The following is a 17,300-nucleotide window of genomic DNA, read 5'->3' as shown; positions in this document are numbered from 1 at the left end:
GGCAGGGTTGCTAACACATTTAGTTTTCTAGGTAGTTCTTGTCCTGGCTAATTGTTAGGAGATCCACTGACTTTTCCCTAATTCTGGAATTGCAGCACTTTTGTTCTCTCTCACTAGGTGGCATTGTGGCTGGTGACATTCGATAGAAGGGCATAGCAAGGACAGATCATGAATGGATGGGGTGTCTCAGCCAATAGGCAGGGGTTTCTTTAGTCCCTTGGCCTGCTGGGAGAGCCTATTAACTTGGGTGGAGTCAGGTGATCAGTGTTCTGTGCCATACCTTGACGGCTGTCTGGGTGGACGTGTGTTATGTCGTCCCATGCTGGCCTATCCCAGAGACACTAGGCTGCCTGAGGCCTATCCAGGAGCAGGAGAAGCAGCGTAGGGTTGGGACTACTGTACTGGATTGGATTTCAACCGAGTTGTGAAGGTTTAGTCAGACGGGGAACCTGTTGAGGTAAAGGGGAAGCAGTCGCCACAAATTGACCATCCACCTTATTACCGGAGACTACGATGAGTGGGCTTGAGCAAGTATCAGAGCAGTCTTCTCATCAGCCGGGGACGGTGAAGAAATGGAAAAGCTTCAGCGGGTGTCAAGCCAGGGACCCAGCAGGGGGGTGACGCTTGAGGAGTACACAGCCGGATAGTTGTGGAAGAGCGCAGGAGATCCGGTGACGACTGGGATCTGGAAGTCTAGTGAGAGACTGGTAGCTCAGTGATTGAAGACCTACAGTGGGATACTGTGAGATAAGAAACAGACTGTTCTGTGTTACGAAGAGTTATGTACAACTACATTTAGTGACTGTTACAAGTTCAGTACCATAGGAGACAGCGGTCCTACCCATGCAGATGTGGCATCCGGCTGGAGGCCTTATCCTGTATAGCTGTCTACCTATAGAGTCTCAGAGTCATTGCATCTACCTACGGGGGTCCTGGCCCATACCTGCTCTTCCATAGTTCTTGTTGAGAGACAATACATCTCTTGATCGTATTCAAAAAGTGACTGGCGCCCATCATTTCATCTTGCATTACACCCACCATGCCTGGTAACCCACTTTACAAGGAAGGATATCAGCTCTCCCTTACTCCTGAGGTCACCATTATGCCACTGGGGCCCGGGACTCTGCTACATATTGTATAGGAATATACAGTATGTACACACACAGCACAAGGCCGTGCTCATACTACGAGATGTTTCTCTGGATTGCATTTCCTCCGAGCTCCACAAAGTGGGGATCTTCTGACTTCTACCCAGACAGGAAGTCTCTATGGAAGACAGGAAGTGATGTCGCATACAGAAAGGAAGTTCCGGGTTAGAGGTGAGTCGGGAGGAAGTGGAGTGGAGACATTGTTGGACCTGGTGTTTTGTCAGAATTGGTAACAGAAGGGATGGTCCGTCACCGCCATCTTGCCTCACCCCGCACTCCTCCATTGTAAGGATACTCTGAGAAGGGGAAACAGTGTTGCCAACCTACCACATTAAAATTTACTGGCACAGCCAAATTTTTACTGGCATTTTACAAAAGTTACAAATTTACAGTTGTAGCGCCCTACTCCCAGTGATTGGGTGCAATTCTAAATTTAGAGGGTGTCTGAGCAAATAGTTGGCTCAGACTTTGTTCAATTGAATTAGCCTCTGTTCTGGCTATGGCTCTGCTTGACAGGATTTCCCACTGTTGCCTGAAGGTGGCGTTACCATCTCAGGCCAATGTTGGAACACAGGCAAGCTATAGAGTATTGGATATCTTTCCACGGGAACAGCCCAGTGGGAGTGGTGCCCCGCTGGGCATGCCGAGAGGGGATACTTAACAGGCAGATGCCATTTATCGGGGTCCTTCACCTCGTGGCTCTCCTGGCATGAGGTATGTGTGTGTGATCTCGGTCCCTGGACCACGTTGGTCAGAGACTGCAATCTCTATCCAGTAGGCCCAGTTATGCTGAAGGGGGTTCCCAAGCTGTCCATCCAAGAGAGGGAAGCTGCTTAACGAAGGAGACCGGGGGAGGACCTGCCCTGGAGGAGACCAAGCAAAACAAGCTGATGTCTCGGGATAGACCTGGTGACTTTGTTAAAGAGGGATCCACAACTCTACTTGCCCTACAGTTCGCCGGATCGGATTAAAGGGTCTTAACTGTACGGCTGGAAGTTCAGTGGTTAAAATCCTGTGGCAGAGGATTCCTGACTATACATTTTTGTTCTCAAACGGTCTGTGGCAGAGACGGTTATCCTAGTGGTTTGTGCATCATCCCGGCTGCTAGGCCATGTGAGAAGGGTCTATCGGGGTAAGCAATAACCACTCATGAGAGAGTGGTGAATAGACATGTGCATTCGTTTTTGTTAGAATTCATTTTCATACGAAAATCGGGTTTTTTCGTTATCGTTTTAACAAACGATAACGAAAGTGCAAGAAACAAAAACCGAAAGATCCGACATAAAAAATGCTTTATTTTCGTTTTCGTTGCGGTAAAAATTCGATATAGAGAGATTCGACATTATAGGGAAAAGATTCGACATCTTAGAGAAAAGATTCGACATTATAGAGAAAAGATTCGACACTATAGAAATAATAGATTCGACATTACAGAGAATAGATTTCGATTTATGAGAAAATAGATTCGACATTATAGAGAATAGATTCGACATTATTACTAGTCATACAATATTAGAATTCTTGTAGGTGGAATATTCGAACGGAAATGTACCATTCGACGTAAAGATTCAACGTTCCGTCGAATATTTTTTTGACCATTAGACAGAAACCAACAAAGATTCGACGTTCCGGCGAATATTCTTTTGACCATTCGACAGAAACCAAGTATTATTGGATTTTCGGACGAAAGCTATTCCCCAACGAAAAACTAAATAAATCAAAACGATTTTCGGGAGTAACTAAATAAATTTATTTTCCAAACGAAAAAACGAAACAAAATATTCCAGTCTGCACATGTCTAGTGGTGAATGACTGTTGGAACTTTAGAAGTTTTTGTGTGCTCTGTACCGAGTACCTGAACCTTCCCCTTCTCCTCCTACCTTATACTTTCTTCACAAGTTGTGCAGCAAAAATAAAACCAATAAGAGTCAAAGGTTTTACATCTTGTGTGGACATTGCAATTTTTAGAGACTTCCTTCCCCTGACAAGGAGTATTGAGGTAACGCGCAAAACCCAAATCTAAACCAGCAGCTCCTACGGGGGTTGTGCGATTTAAGGTAGATATTAAAGGTAAAAAAAAAAATATTTCTGTTATTTTCAATATAAAAATGGTCCATCACTTTTTATTCACCATCACCTCATCCTGTCACCACCACCAGCTCCTCCTGCCTTCGCCAGCTCCTCCCCCACCACCAGCTCCTCCTGCCACCATCACCAGCTCCTCCTCCCACCACCACCACCAGCTCCTCCTGCCACCTCCTGATACCACCAGCACATCCTGCCACCACCAACTCCTCCTGCCACCAGTTCCTCCTGCCATCATCACCTCCTCCTGTCACCACCAGCTTTTGCCACCTTCACCTCCTACCACCACAAGCTCCTCCTGCCACCGCCAGCCCCTGCCCCCACCAGCTCCTCCTGCCAGCACCTCCTGATAGCACCAGCTCCTCCTGCTGCCACCATCACCAGCTCCTCCTGCCACCATCACCAGCTCCTCCTGCCACCACCACCACCAGCTCCTCCTGATACCACCAGCTGCTCCAACCAGCTCCTCCTGCCACCACTAACTCCTCCTGCCACCATCACCTCCTTCTGTCACCACCAGCTATTGCCACCTTCACCTCCTACCACCACCAGCTCCTCCTGCCACCACCAGCCCCTGCCCCCACCAGCTCCTCCTGCCACCACCACCACCAGCACCTCTTGATATCACCAGCTCCTCCTGCTGCCACCATCACCAGCTCCTCCTGCCACCATCATCAGCTCCTCCTGCCACCTCCTGATACCACCAGCTGCTGCCACCAGCTCCTCATGCCACCATCACCTCCTCCTGTCACCACCAGCTATTGCCATCATCACCTTCTTACCACCACCAGCTCCTGCCCCATCAGCTCCTGCCACCACCAGCTCCTCCTGCCACCACCACCTCCTGTTACCACCAGCTATTGCCACCATCAGCTCCTACCACCACCAGCTCCTCCTGCCACCACCAGCCCCTGCCCCATCAGCTACTGCCCCCCACCAGCTCCTCCTGACCCCACCACCAGCTCCTCTTGCCACCATCACCTCCTTACCTTAAAGCAAAGAAGCCTGAGAATGCAGGCTTGCCCTAAGCTGGTCAATTTGTGCTGTGTGTGGATGCCTGGGCAGCTACTGGGCTGGGCTGTCACTGAATTGCCTGGGCAGACCATGGCCACAGCCGGCACCATGAAGGCAAAACTGCTCCATTTCCGCCTGCCCAGCCCCTGGTGACTACAGTATTTTTAAAGTCTGTCTGGATGCGCCATGACATCACTCGCATCGCCTGCGCCACCAGTAGCACACCACACAGTCAGCCTCTGTCAAATCCACCCTCCGGGCCTGGGCGGAATACAGAAATCTGATCCATTCAGCGGCTTAGCTCGGGAGTCGGGCAGCTCGCCGGAACTGCGCATGCGCAGTTCCAAGCCGACCCGATCACAGCTATTTATTGCGGGCACTTTTGTCCTATTACGGACAGGAGGAAAGTGCCTTTTTTACGGGCTGTCTGTAAAAATACGGACAGTTGGCAAATATGAGGGGAAAGCGGACATCCTGTTACACCCACCGGAGTTTTCCATTTGACACTTATATTTAACAGTAGTGAGTTTATATACTGAAATCCACTACTTAGAACTCCGTCTGACTGTTATGATGTTGAATTTTTAAAGTAGCGGCAAGCCTGCTCATCCCACAGCTTTGCTAATCTGACAGAAGTTTGCTGCTTTTAAAATTCAATATCTAACCAGACGGACTTCTAAGCACTATATTTCACTGTATAAACTCACTTTCCTGTTAAAAATTACGTGTAAAATGGAAAACTCCGATGGGTGTAACAAGATGTCCGCTTTCCTCCTTCTCAGAGAATCCTTACAACGGAGGAGTGCAGGGTGTAGCAAGATGGCGGCGACACAAAACGTCCCTTCCGTTACACATTCTGATGGGTCGCCAAATCTGACGAAACACTGGCAGCAGAGGAGCTAATAAGATATTAATATTATTATTCAGGATTTGTAAGGATATACAGTACGCTCACAGCACAAGGCCGTGTTCATACTTCAAGACACTGCATTTCCTCTGAGCTCCACAAGGTGGTGATCTCACTTCTACCTAGACAGGAAGTGATGTCAGGTACAGACAGGAAGTTCCAGGTGAGAGGTCAGTCGGGTGGGGAAAAAAAGCGACGTTGCTGGAAATGGCTGAAAACGAGGTAATAAGATCTTTGTTTCTATTTACACCCAGTAACCCCCGTCATGTCCGTCCTCTTCCTCCATAGTCACAGTGACGTCTTTTATCTCCAGCAGATGATGATACACACATATATAGTGTGGAAACCTAGATTAACCCCTTTAGTGTCAGAAAATGTCCTCACCTATGGGGCCGAAACATTTCATTAGTTTTGGAGATAAATTCTAGTAATATGTTCCTCTTAACCACCAACACTGACAATAAATAGACAAGACAACGACCATCTTGACCATACATGGCCTACGGCGGGCAATTATTACACCACACAGGCAGATTAATCCCTTCAGGATCAGAACGTTCCCCCAGTTACGGGGCTGGAACATTGTCTTAATTTTGGAGGTGTGTCACCTTTCCCACCAATCACCTTCTCACCTGATAAGTCTTTACTAGCGGATTATATGACTTTTATTAGTAGTGGGGGGTCGGAGGGATTGGAATATGTATGTCTTTATTTTAGAATATTCAAATAGGAAGAAAGAGGGAAAATATCATTTGTAGAAAGAATGTCCTGAAAACAAACTTCTTGATCATACATCACAGGACACAGAGGCTTAGATAATCACTTAGTGGGTTAGATAGTCACCACGGGGGGATTGGACACTGGCAACCTTAATTACAAGGGCCCAGATTCAGGTAGCAATTGCGCCTGCGTAACCATAGTTACGCAGCGCAATTGCTGACTTGCGCCGGCGTAACGAGTTCTCCTGATTCAGAGAACTCGTTACGCCGACTGCAGCCTAAAATCTGCGTGGCATAAGGCTCTTATGCCACGCAGATTTTAGGCTGAATTCTTGCGTTGACCGATAGGGGGCGCTCCCATTGTGATCAGCGTATAGTATGCAAATTGCATACTACCACCGATTCACAAAGTTGCGCGGGCCCTGCGTACGCAAGGTACGGAGTTTCCGTACGGCGTCTTTAGCATAAGGCTGCCCCTTCTAGTAGTAGGGGCAGCCAATGCTAAAGTATACCCGCCCTTCCCGCGTCGTGAAATTTGAATTTCACGCCGTTTGCGTAAGTGATACGTGAATGGCGCTGGATGCCATTCACGTTCACTTTGAAGCAAACGACGTCCTTGCGACGTCATTTGCCGCAATGCACGTCGGGAAAGTTTCCCGACGGCGCATGCGCTTTATGATCGGCGCGGGAACGCGCCTAATTTAAATGATTCCCGCCCCCGGCGGGATCATTTACATTGCGCGCGCTTACGCTGGGCAATTTTGCCGGCGCGCCCTCGCAATTTACGGAGCTAATGCTCCGTGAATCGAGGGCAGCGCAAAATATTTGCGTGGGCGCAGGGCAAAATCGTTGCCCTGTGCCTCCGCAAATAAAGCGCAACCCGTACCTGCTGTGGTGCAGCCTGCAGTTGCAGCAATTGGCATGTGCCAGTTCCACAAGGAACAAATGAAACAGGTGGTTAACCTCCTCCCTGCAGAAGATATTGAGGTTTATGACGACCTTGTTTTGCGGTTGATGCGATTATGGACTCTGTTCAGCAAGCATCCCGCCTAAGTCTCCTGCTGGTACACATGCGCAGGTCCCTTTGGCTGAAGCATTGGGAAGCTGAGGTTTCTTGCAAAAGATACTTGGTGGCGTTCCCTTTTTATGGAGAATGCCTATATGGAGATGATTTGGACAAAGCTTACCGGAGGCAAGTCTACACTGTTACCGGTTAAAAAGAAGAGTAAATGCCCCTCATTTAAACATTCTCTTTCTCCAGCCCCTGGAACTTTATCTTCCAGGCAGTGGCGACGGCCTCCTCAGTCCAATACTAGGGGGGGAAGCCCAGAGCCAAGCCCAAGGGCAGAAAAGAGCTTGGGTTTCAAGGTCTTCCAAGCAGAACCCCAAGACTTCCCTATAAAGGGGCGCCCCCGCTCGGGCCAAGTGGGGGGGAAGGCTGCTGAGATTCGCAGGCATCTGGCGGCAAGAAGTTCAGGACAAGTGGGTCATCTCCACGGTATCTCTAGGCTACAAGCTGGAATTCCAAACCTTCCGTCACCCCGTTTTCTGAGATCAAGGATTTTCAAAAATCCAGAAAAAAAGAGGTCATTGCTTTTTGGCACAAGGGGTAATCGTAGAAGTAGCCCCAGAAGATCAGGGCTCAGGGTTCTACTCAAACCTCTTTACGATTCCAAAAACAAACAGGGATGTCAGACATATCCTAGATCTGAAAGACTTGAATCAGTTCCTGAACATTCGCTCCTTCCGCATGGAGTCTGTCCGTTCAGTGGTCTCTACCCTTCAGGGAGGAGAATTCCTGGCATCAATAGACAGAGATGCATATCTTCATATGCCAATATTTCCCGCTCACCAATTTTTTTTTAAAGTTTGCGGTAGAGCAGCGCCATTTTCAGTTTGTGGCCCTTCCATTCTGTCTGGCTACTGCACTTTGGGTATTCACAACCTCTGGCAAAGCTGAGGGCACGGGGCATAGCACTAACAGCCTATCTGGACGATCTGCTCATAGATCAGTCCGTAAAACGCCTAGACCGCAATGTGCGCAGCACAGTGGAGTATTGAGAGTTCCTAGGCTGGCTCCTCAATCTGGAAAAATCCTCCTTACAGCCTCAAAGAAGGCTGGAATATTTGGGAATGATTATAGACACGTCCCAAAGCAGGGTATTCCTACCCAGGCCGAAGGCCAAAGCCATAAAAGATTTGGTCCGAGTGATAAAAGCAAAGAGAAAACCTTCCATCCGTCTGTGCATGAGGTTATTAGGAAAGATGGTAGCCTCATTGTTTCTTATGCCCAGTTTCACTCAAGGCCGTTGCAGGGCAGCATTCTGTCCGCTTGGAACAAAAGAATCCAGGCCTTAGACCTTCCAATGATCCTGTCTCCACAGGTTCGCCAGAGCCTCAATTGGCGGTTGCTCCCCCAAAATCTGTTAAAGGGAAGATACTTTATTCCGGTTACTTGGAAAACTGTAACCACAGATGCCAGCTTTACAGGCTGGGGAGCAGTTCTGGAAGAGGCATATGCCCAGGGAAAGTGGTCCAGAGCCGAAAAGCTCCTGCCCATCAAATAGAGGTGAATCACATTTTTTCTTGGGCAGAAAGGCATATTCCTTGCCTATCTGCGGTCTTCATTCCAGGGGTAGAAAATTGGCAAACAAATTTTCTAAGCCACCAGCAACTGAGTCCAGGAAAATGGTCTTGCGTCCTCATTCAACTTATTTAGCTAAAGTGGTTTCAGGATTTCATCTGAATCAAGATGTAGTCCTATTGTCCTTTTTTCCAGATCTGCAGTCCGCGGAGGAAGAGAATCTACATGTTGTAAGAGCAGTAAAAATGTATCTGCAAGCTACGGGTCAGATACGAAAGACTGATTGTCTATTTATTCTGCCACAGGGCCCAAGTAAGGGTCAGGCAGCGTCAAAGTCCACTATTACGAGTTGGATTCCACAAGTCATTATTCAGGCCTATGCTTTAGAAAAGAAGATTCCTCCTTTTCAGGTTAGAGCGCACTTGACTAGAGCGGTTGGTGCTTCATGGGCAGGGCTTCACCAGGCCTCCATGGCTCAGATCTGCAAGGCTGCTACTTGGTCTTCGGTCCATACATTCACTAAATTCTACCAGGTAGATGTGAGAGGGCATGAGGATGCCAGGATCAGGCGTAGTGTACGGCAGGCAGCAGTATAGATCCTCTGGCCCAATGGTGGTCTATGTTTCTGATCTGTGTCTCCCTCCCCTCAATTTAAGCATTGCTATGGGACATCCCACTAAGTGATCAACTCAGGCTCTGTGTCCCGTGATGTATGAACAAGAAAATAGGATTTTTTAAAACAGCTTACCTGTAAAATCATTTCTTGAGAGTACATCACAGGACACAGGGCTCACGCCAGGGGTGTATTTAGGTTTTGTGCTGCCCTAGGCCTGACAAAACTCGCACACCTTCCTGTCAAGACTACACTCCTTCCTTTTTAAGACCCACCCTTTAATTTTCATGGGAGGAGGACAGAAGGACGCAGTAGGATGAGGACAGAGGGACAGGATGGGATGAGGACAGAGGAACAGGATGGGATGAGGACAGAGGGACAGGATGGGATGAGGACAGAGGGACAGGGTGGGATGAGGACAGAGGGACAGGGTGGGATGAGGACAGAGGGACAGGGTGGGATGAGGACAGAGGGACAGGGTGGGATGAGGACAGAGGGACAGGGTGGGATGAGGACAGGGTGGGATGAGGACAGAGGGACAGGGTGGGATGAGGACAGAGGGACAGGGTGGGATGAGGACAGAGGGACAGGATGGGATGAGGACAGGGGGACAGGCTTTTTTGCTGCCTCCCGCAAAGTGCCGCCCTAGGCCTGGGCCTGGTCGGACTAGGCCATAATACAGCACTGGCTCCCGCCTCTCTTTGGAATTAAACGTTGGGACACTTATTGCTTTGCTACAAAACTGATGTACTCTCCATATTATATAGGGGAGGAACTATGTAACCCACAAAGTAATTATCTAATGCCGCGTACACACGGTCGTTTTTTGTGATGAAAAAAAAACGTCAAACTTCATTTTAAAAAACGACGTTGCCTACACACCATCGTTTTTTCAAAATGCTCTAGCAAAGCGCGGTTACGTTCAGCACGTACGGCGGCACTCTGTTCCATTCAAGCTTGCGTCATAACTTGCTTCTGAGCATACGCGGGTTTAAAAACGTTGTTTTAAACGTCGTTTTAGCCTCTGTATTTCCGGGATTCCACACAGGAAGGTCACACCATCCCCCACCATCATCAGGTAGATGAGGAGCAATTATGAATAGTTATGACTTATACACAATCCTGTTTGTTACAATAAATGTTTTATTATATATTCAGAGTGGAAACCTTGAGGATTATGATATTGTTATTAAAGAAGAGGACGAGGAATATGGTGTAATGAAGGAGCTTTCAGGACACAAGGATATGATGGAGCCGCCTAATACCAGAAACCCACCAGAGAGATGTCCCCGTCCTCTGTATTCCCGGGATTCCACACAGGGAGGTCACACCATCCCCCACCATCATCAGGTAGATGAGGAACAATCACTGGTAGTTATACATTATGCACAAGCATGTGTGTTACAATGAATGTTTTATAATATATTGCAGATTGGAAATCTCGGGGATGATAATATTTTTGTCAAAGAAGAGTTTAAAGAGGAGGATGAGGAGTATGGGGTTATGGAGGAGTTTTCAGAAGGACACAAGGATATGATGGAGCCACCTAATATAAGGAACCCACCAGAGAGATGTCCCCGTCCTCTGTATTCCCGGGATTCCACACAGGAAGGTCACACCATCCCTCACTGTTACAAGGTTGGTGGGATGGAGAATCTAGAACAGGGGTCTCCAAACTGCGGCCCGAGGGTCAGATGTGGCCCTTTGCTAGCCTTTATCCAGCCCTTGGGGCAAAATTCCTCCCACTGATAGGAGGCATTATTCCTCCCCCTGGAGCACTATATATTCCACTGATACCAATGATGGGATACTATCCCTCTTACTAATAGGGTGAATACTTCTCCTCCTATTGACCACCAAACTTGAGGCCATATTTATTCTCACTGATGCTGGATGCCCGTGACATTTCCTGCCCCTGCGGGCCACAATCCGGCCTTCCTAAAGTCTGAAGGACAATAAAGTGGCCCTTTGTTTGAAAAGATTGGAGACCCCTGATCTAGAACATACACTTACAGTGACAATGTGTAGATTTTTTATGTGATGTCACAATATTAAAGCTCTTATCTTACAGATGATATTCTCTCTCATTTTCTTGGTTTAGAGTGGAGATCCAATCGATATAAAAGTTGAGGTGAAATCAGAAGAAGAAGAGACGTATGTGAGGGATGATCAGCAGTCTATGGAGGAGGATGGAATAACGGGGACATTTATAGAGGAGGACACTCCTACAGAGATCAGCACAGGTGGGTCATTAACACTAAATCCATTCCTCCACCCATACTGCTCACTGATTGGTCCAGAGTAGGGCGGGGACTGGGTGATATCAGCCTGTAATCCCCTGGTCACTTTCCTGAGCTGTGTTCCCCGTCCTGTATTCCTGTATTTCTCTCGGATAATCTTCCTTCTCTGTGCTGCAGACACAATTTATGTCTCTAGACTGGATTTATGGAGATTCTGGGGTTCAGCAAAATGTTGACTCTCGCTATAGTTATTGCTCAACCTAGGCACCAGTGGCATGTGTCTTGGGTCTTCTGCCCCATGCCAGGGTATAGCAGGATCTCTATCTTTTTAATTCTTCTGGGGTAACTTGCTCTGTTTTCTTTCCTTGCTGTTCCCGGGTGGAGGGATATGTCTGTGCAGTCTCAGGAGATGGGAGGCAGCGGTGTGGGATCTCTGCAACTTGTCTCCAGTAATCATTTAATCCACCACTGATTACTGAACACCAATATTATGAATCCTGACCCTTCACTATATAATTTATATTGTACATTACATACTCCTGACCCCTGCACTATATACTTTATGTTGTACATTCTATACACCTGTGATAATGATTGACCCCCGATACAACCTCAGGGCTAACTCCATTCTGCCTTTTGATTCAAATTAATAAGGTGAGATATATAGATCAGACAAGGAAACTACATCTGCTCACCTTTCAGCTCGGTCCCAACAGAAAGAGCGAGCTATGGCCCCCACAGCTTTATTAAAAGCATAGAATCACAAGGCATACAGTTGATTGGTTCACATTATACAGACACACCCATCGATCCCTCCCAATCACCCACTCTACCCTCCTCCCTCCCCGTGACGTCTGTGGCACATGGCACCCTCATAGGTCAGTTCATATAGGGATGGTTTCCTCCCATAAGTCCATTCCTGGGAAGGCTGCACACACGTCCAGTGTAAAAAGATTATTCAGCTCTGCACGTTTTCTTCCAAGCGTTTCATTACTTTAAAACAATATCTGATATCTGACAAATCTTATCAAGGAAAATAAGCAGTATTGATCATTCCCATACATACATATGCATAATGCATATAAAAACAAATAAACAGTATAAGGAATATAAGAAAAATAAACATTTCAGTGATTCTAATAATAAAAAGAATTAGCCTGATTTGAAAATAGGGATTTTAGAATCATCCACTACACCTGACCCCTGCACCATATACTCTATGTTGTACGTTACATAATTCTGATACTATATAGTTATATCTTATACAATACATACTACTGACTTCTTCTCTCTTCCCTCTACTATATATATATATATATATATATATATATATATATATATATATACACACACACGTAATATGTATTCTCTTTTGTTACACCCATTTTCTTCCAGCTGGACATTTTATATCGGATGATTTGATTGGAGCACAGTCTTTTACATGTTGACAATAATATAACATCCTCCAACTTTAGAACCTTAAACAGAATGTGATAATGAGGGAGGAGTCAATAACCCAATGATGGTGGTCTTCAGGATCAGTCCAGTCTTCATCTTGGTTGTTCTCCCTCCCCCATACTCACTCTCTGACCTCTGGCGAGGCTCAGCCCCACTGTTATTCATGACTAAATCCCCTCATCGCTGTCACTCCTATAAAAGACAGTTCTCGTTGTTTCCTCACTCTCTGACTGAGTTCCATTAATAAAGAAATGATCTGGTAGGAGATCAGAGGACCCATTTACTAGTTACCTTGAGGGGGGAATTGTAAGGTCCTCAGAGACAAAGCTGCCTGATGTGGGCGGAGTCCTGGTTTAGGGGAACCAATCAGCTCATGTGTAGTAATAATCTTTGTATTTCTATTTTAGTAGATGGATGGGAGATGAGGAAAACCTCAGAGGATTGTCTCACTTTGTCTCCAGACTGTAAAGTAGAAGATGAGGACATCACACAGTATAGTCCAGGAGAAAACCCGACTACCTCAAATGTCCATCCGGCACCACACAGTGTAGATGGACCATCGTATTCCTCTTATCCTGAGAAACCTCAGACTGTGCGGGACGGTGCCGGACCATCGTATTCCTCTTATCCTGAGGAACCCCATACTGTGCGGGACGGTGCCGGACCATCGTATTCCTCTTATCCTGAGGAACCTCAGACTGTGCGGGACGGTGCCGGACCATCGTATTCCTCTTATCCTGAGGAACTTCAGACTGTGCGGGACGGTGCTGTCCTTCCAACAGATAAGAGGTTTTCCTGTACTGAGTGTGGGAAGTGTTTCCGTTTTAAGTCTGGTCTTCATGTTCATAAAAAATTTCATACAGGTGAGAAGCCACATTCCTGTTCTGAGTGCGGGAAACGTTTTGTACAAAAATCTGATCTTGTCACACATCAGAGGTCTCATATGGGGGAAAAGCCGTATTCCTGTACTGAGTGCGGGAAATATTTTTCAAGTACTTCCAGTCTTTCCTATCATCAGAGGTTGCACACCGGTGAGAAGCTGCATTCCTGTCCTGAGTGCGGGAAATGTTTTTCACGTAAGCCACATCTTGACGCACATCAGAGATCTCACACGGGTGAGAAGCCGTATTCCTGTCCTGAGTGCGGGAAATGTTTTTCAAGTAGTTCCAGCCTTTCCTGTCATCAGAGGTTGCACACGGGTGAGAAGCCGCATTCCTGTTCTGAGTGCGGGAAATGTTTTACAGAAAAGTCCACTCTTTCCAAACATCAGAGATCTCACACGGGTGAGAAGCCATATTCCTGTTCTGAGTGCGGGAAATTTTTTTCAGCTAAGGCGCATCTTGATAGACATCAGAGGTTGCACACGGGTGAGAAGCCGTATTCCTGTCCTGAGTGCGGGAAATGTTTTCCAGAGAAGTCGCATCTGGATAGACATCAGAAGTCTCACACAGGTGAGAAGCCATATTCCTGTACTCAGTGCAGTAAATGTTTTTTAACGAAGCAGCATCTTGATACACATCAGAGGTCTCACACGGGTGAGAAGCCGTATTCCTGTCCTGAGTGTGGGAAATGTTTTTCAAGGACATCCACTCTTTACAGACATCGGAGATCTCACACTGGGGAGAATCCCTATTCCTGTCCTGAGTAAGGGAAATGTTCCTCACTGAAGTCCTGTCTTCCTGTACATCAGGGGTCCCTAACAAACCCTGGAGGTGTATTAGTGCCTTGAGTGCGGGAAATGTCTTGTATATGAATGTTGCTGGACATGTGGGGAAGAAGCACACCCTGATATACACCTCAGATATACTCCATGGCTGATCTTCATCATGTAAGAAACAGTTCATAAGGAGATCAGAGATCACCAAAGACATGGATGAAGTGTTGTACTGTGTTGGCCATTGATAGCAGGAGAAAAATAAAAATGGAATCATTCCCTCTCATTGGTAAATTTTGTGATGTAAACTTTTTCTTCTATTGATTGAACTAGATGGACTTGTGTCTTTTTTCAACCAGACTATCTCTATGTAATAAACATTTACAGGTCTAGTTTAAAAAAAATTGTTGACCAAGTGTGACACGCATTCGCCGTACTATGACAAATTCTGGTCGTATTTTATGTCATAAAGTGATTTCCTATGATCATTGGCTCCATCTAGTGGCCATAATGTGGAATTTCAGGTTGATCAGGATAGATACCTCATTATGGCCACTAGATGGGGCTGACAGTCATAGGAAATCACTGTGTGAACTCCTTCACACCTAAGGGTAAAACAAATGTTAATGCCCAAGCACAATTCTACAACTTTGACATGTGATAGTAAAACCGTACATATCGAATGGTACCCTAAGGACGTTTGATGACTTGAAAACAAGATATGACCTACCCAATACTCATTTTATTTAGATACTTGCAATTGCGCCATGCGTTTCTGGCCCAGTTTGGAGGGGACCCTTTGGTGCTGGAGTCTGGTGATTTGGAATCACTGGCTTGTAGTGAATCACTTCCCAAGGAGGTATCCAGCCTTTATAAAGACCTTTTTCTGGAGACTGCCGGGTTGCTGTCGCCTTGCAGGCGTGCTTGGGACTCGGTGACCTCGGGACTGGACAGGGACGACTGGGACGATGTCTGGGGGGCGGCCTTTCAGGCCTTAGTTTCTACAAGGGACAGACTTATACACTACAAGTTTCTGCATAGGGTGTACTTGACCCCCTCTAGACTTTCCAGAATGTTCAGAGGTCAGGGATCGGCTTGCTGGCGGTGCTCCGTGCCCTCTGCCAATTTTATGCATGTTTTCTGGGAATGCCCCCAGATTCAGGCATACTGGCGGGCAGCGGTGGATTGCATTCGGTCGGTCACTACCATCTCGATCCCCATGAGGCCCCTTACAGACGAGCAAACATGTCTGCTGAAACTGGTCCGCGGACCAGTTTCAGCATACATGTTCGGTCGTGTGTAGGCCCGAGCGTGCAGGATTGCAGCAAACATTTGCCCGCCGGGCCTTTTCCCAGCGGACAAATATTCCTGGACTTGTTTTAAAACCGTCCGCTGGAATCCTGCCCGCTCGGACATGTTCGGTCGTCTGTACAGACCTACCGTACATGTCCGAGCGCCCACCATCCCTCGCATGCGTCGAATGACTTTGACGCATGCGTGGAAGCATTTAACTGGCAGGCCCGCCCACGTCGCCACGTCATCGACGCGGTGACACCACGGACACGCCCCGCGTATTGTTTACGCGCGGATTTCTGTACGATGGTTAGTACAGCCATCGTACATGTTTCTTTTCCGTACATCACGGGACACAGAGCGGCATATTCATTACTATGTGGGTTATATGGAGTACCTTCAGGTGATGGACACTGGCAATCTCAAACAGGAAATGCCCCTCCCTATATAACCCCCTCCCATAGGAGGAGTACCTCAGTTTTTTCGCCAGTGTCTTAGGTGTTGGTCACAGAGAAGTTTGCCTCCAGGTCTTTGAGACTAGGCAGACTATACCGGATCTGTCCAAAGTGCCTCAGAGCCAAAGTGGACAGTACCCGGGCCCCAAGTCGTGGGGTTTCGCCTATAATGCCCCTTCACTAAGGGGCTGGATCCTGGGCCCAGAACTTTGAGCTTTCCAAAAGCCCAAAAGGCACTGTTGCCAGGATGCTATATAGGTCCAGGGCAGTGGTGTTCCACCGGACCCGGGTCCCTGAAGGTCTAGTACAGACCCCACGGAGATGGGGGAAGATTGGGCCTCTTGCTTTTTGCAAGGCCCTGCAGCGTGGAGCAGGTAAGAGGGGGGCCTGCGGAACTTGGTTCGTCGGCAGGTCCCTCAAGGGGAAGACTAGTTGGGTTTAGCCTGGGATGCTCTGCATGGGCAACTTCTACCACTATGTCTGCTAGACAGGATGGTCACCTCCCATTTACTAGTGTACCCCCCTCCCCACGGACTGTTTGCTTGTGGCTGTCCCGCATGGTTTTGGGGGGTAGAGGCTCCTTTGCCTGGTTCTAGGGAAAGCAGGGCAGGCCCTCCCCCCGTTATCTCCCGGCTTAAAGACCAGGGACTTGCCTGTATTGGGTTCCCCTGCAGCTCTGGGTCCTCCTGCGCCGCCGGCGTGCTGCTCCTCTCCTCATGGATGCTTCCCCTCTGGGACGCGCGCGCGTGCGCGCGCATGATGTAGATGCGCGCTGAGGGGGCGGGGAGCGTCGCGACGTCGGCGGGGAGAGGGGGGCGTTCCCCCCTCGCTGATATCAGCAGCAGTTCTGTCCTCCGGTCAGTGTGGGATTCGTCTGCTGATCGGAGGGACACAGAGCGTGGACAGAGCGGAGGAAAGGGTGACACCTAGTGGCGGTAAAGAGACCTGTATAGGTCTGGAGCTAAGCTCCTCACTGATTAAGGGAGAAAATAGGAAGTTTTCCCTAATTTTCTCTATTAGCCAAAGGGTCTTTGACAGCAGTCTGGCAATTTACACAGTCCCCTTTTAAAAAAAGTGCAAAAAAAAAAAAAATTGTTTAACTATTTAAAAAAATAAAAAAAACAACAAGA

The 17,300-nt window shown here is 47.7% G+C and overlaps 1 protein-coding gene across 1 annotated transcript in view; it reads left to right on the top strand.

Moving 5' to 3' along the window:
- The window catches only part of LOC120910588 (zinc finger protein 585A-like), a gene marked incomplete at its 3' end in the record, with an annotated part of 40,532 nt that extends 26,131 nt beyond the window's left edge, over nt 1-14,401 (top strand). Inside the window, exon 6 of the mRNA XM_040322347.1 lies at nt 13,558-14,401. Coding sequence (XP_040178281.1) covers nt 13,558-14,401 — 844 coding nt within the window. The remainder of the gene's footprint in view (nt 1-13,557) is intronic.
- Between the last annotated feature and the right edge of the window lie 2,899 nt (nt 14,402-17,300).

Source organism: Rana temporaria, chromosome 8, assembly GCF_905171775.1.
Source record: "Rana temporaria chromosome 8, aRanTem1.1, whole genome shotgun sequence".
NCBI lineage: Eukaryota > Metazoa > Chordata > Amphibia > Anura > Ranidae > Rana > Rana temporaria.
This window is presented reverse-complemented; position numbering and strand designations above follow the sequence as displayed.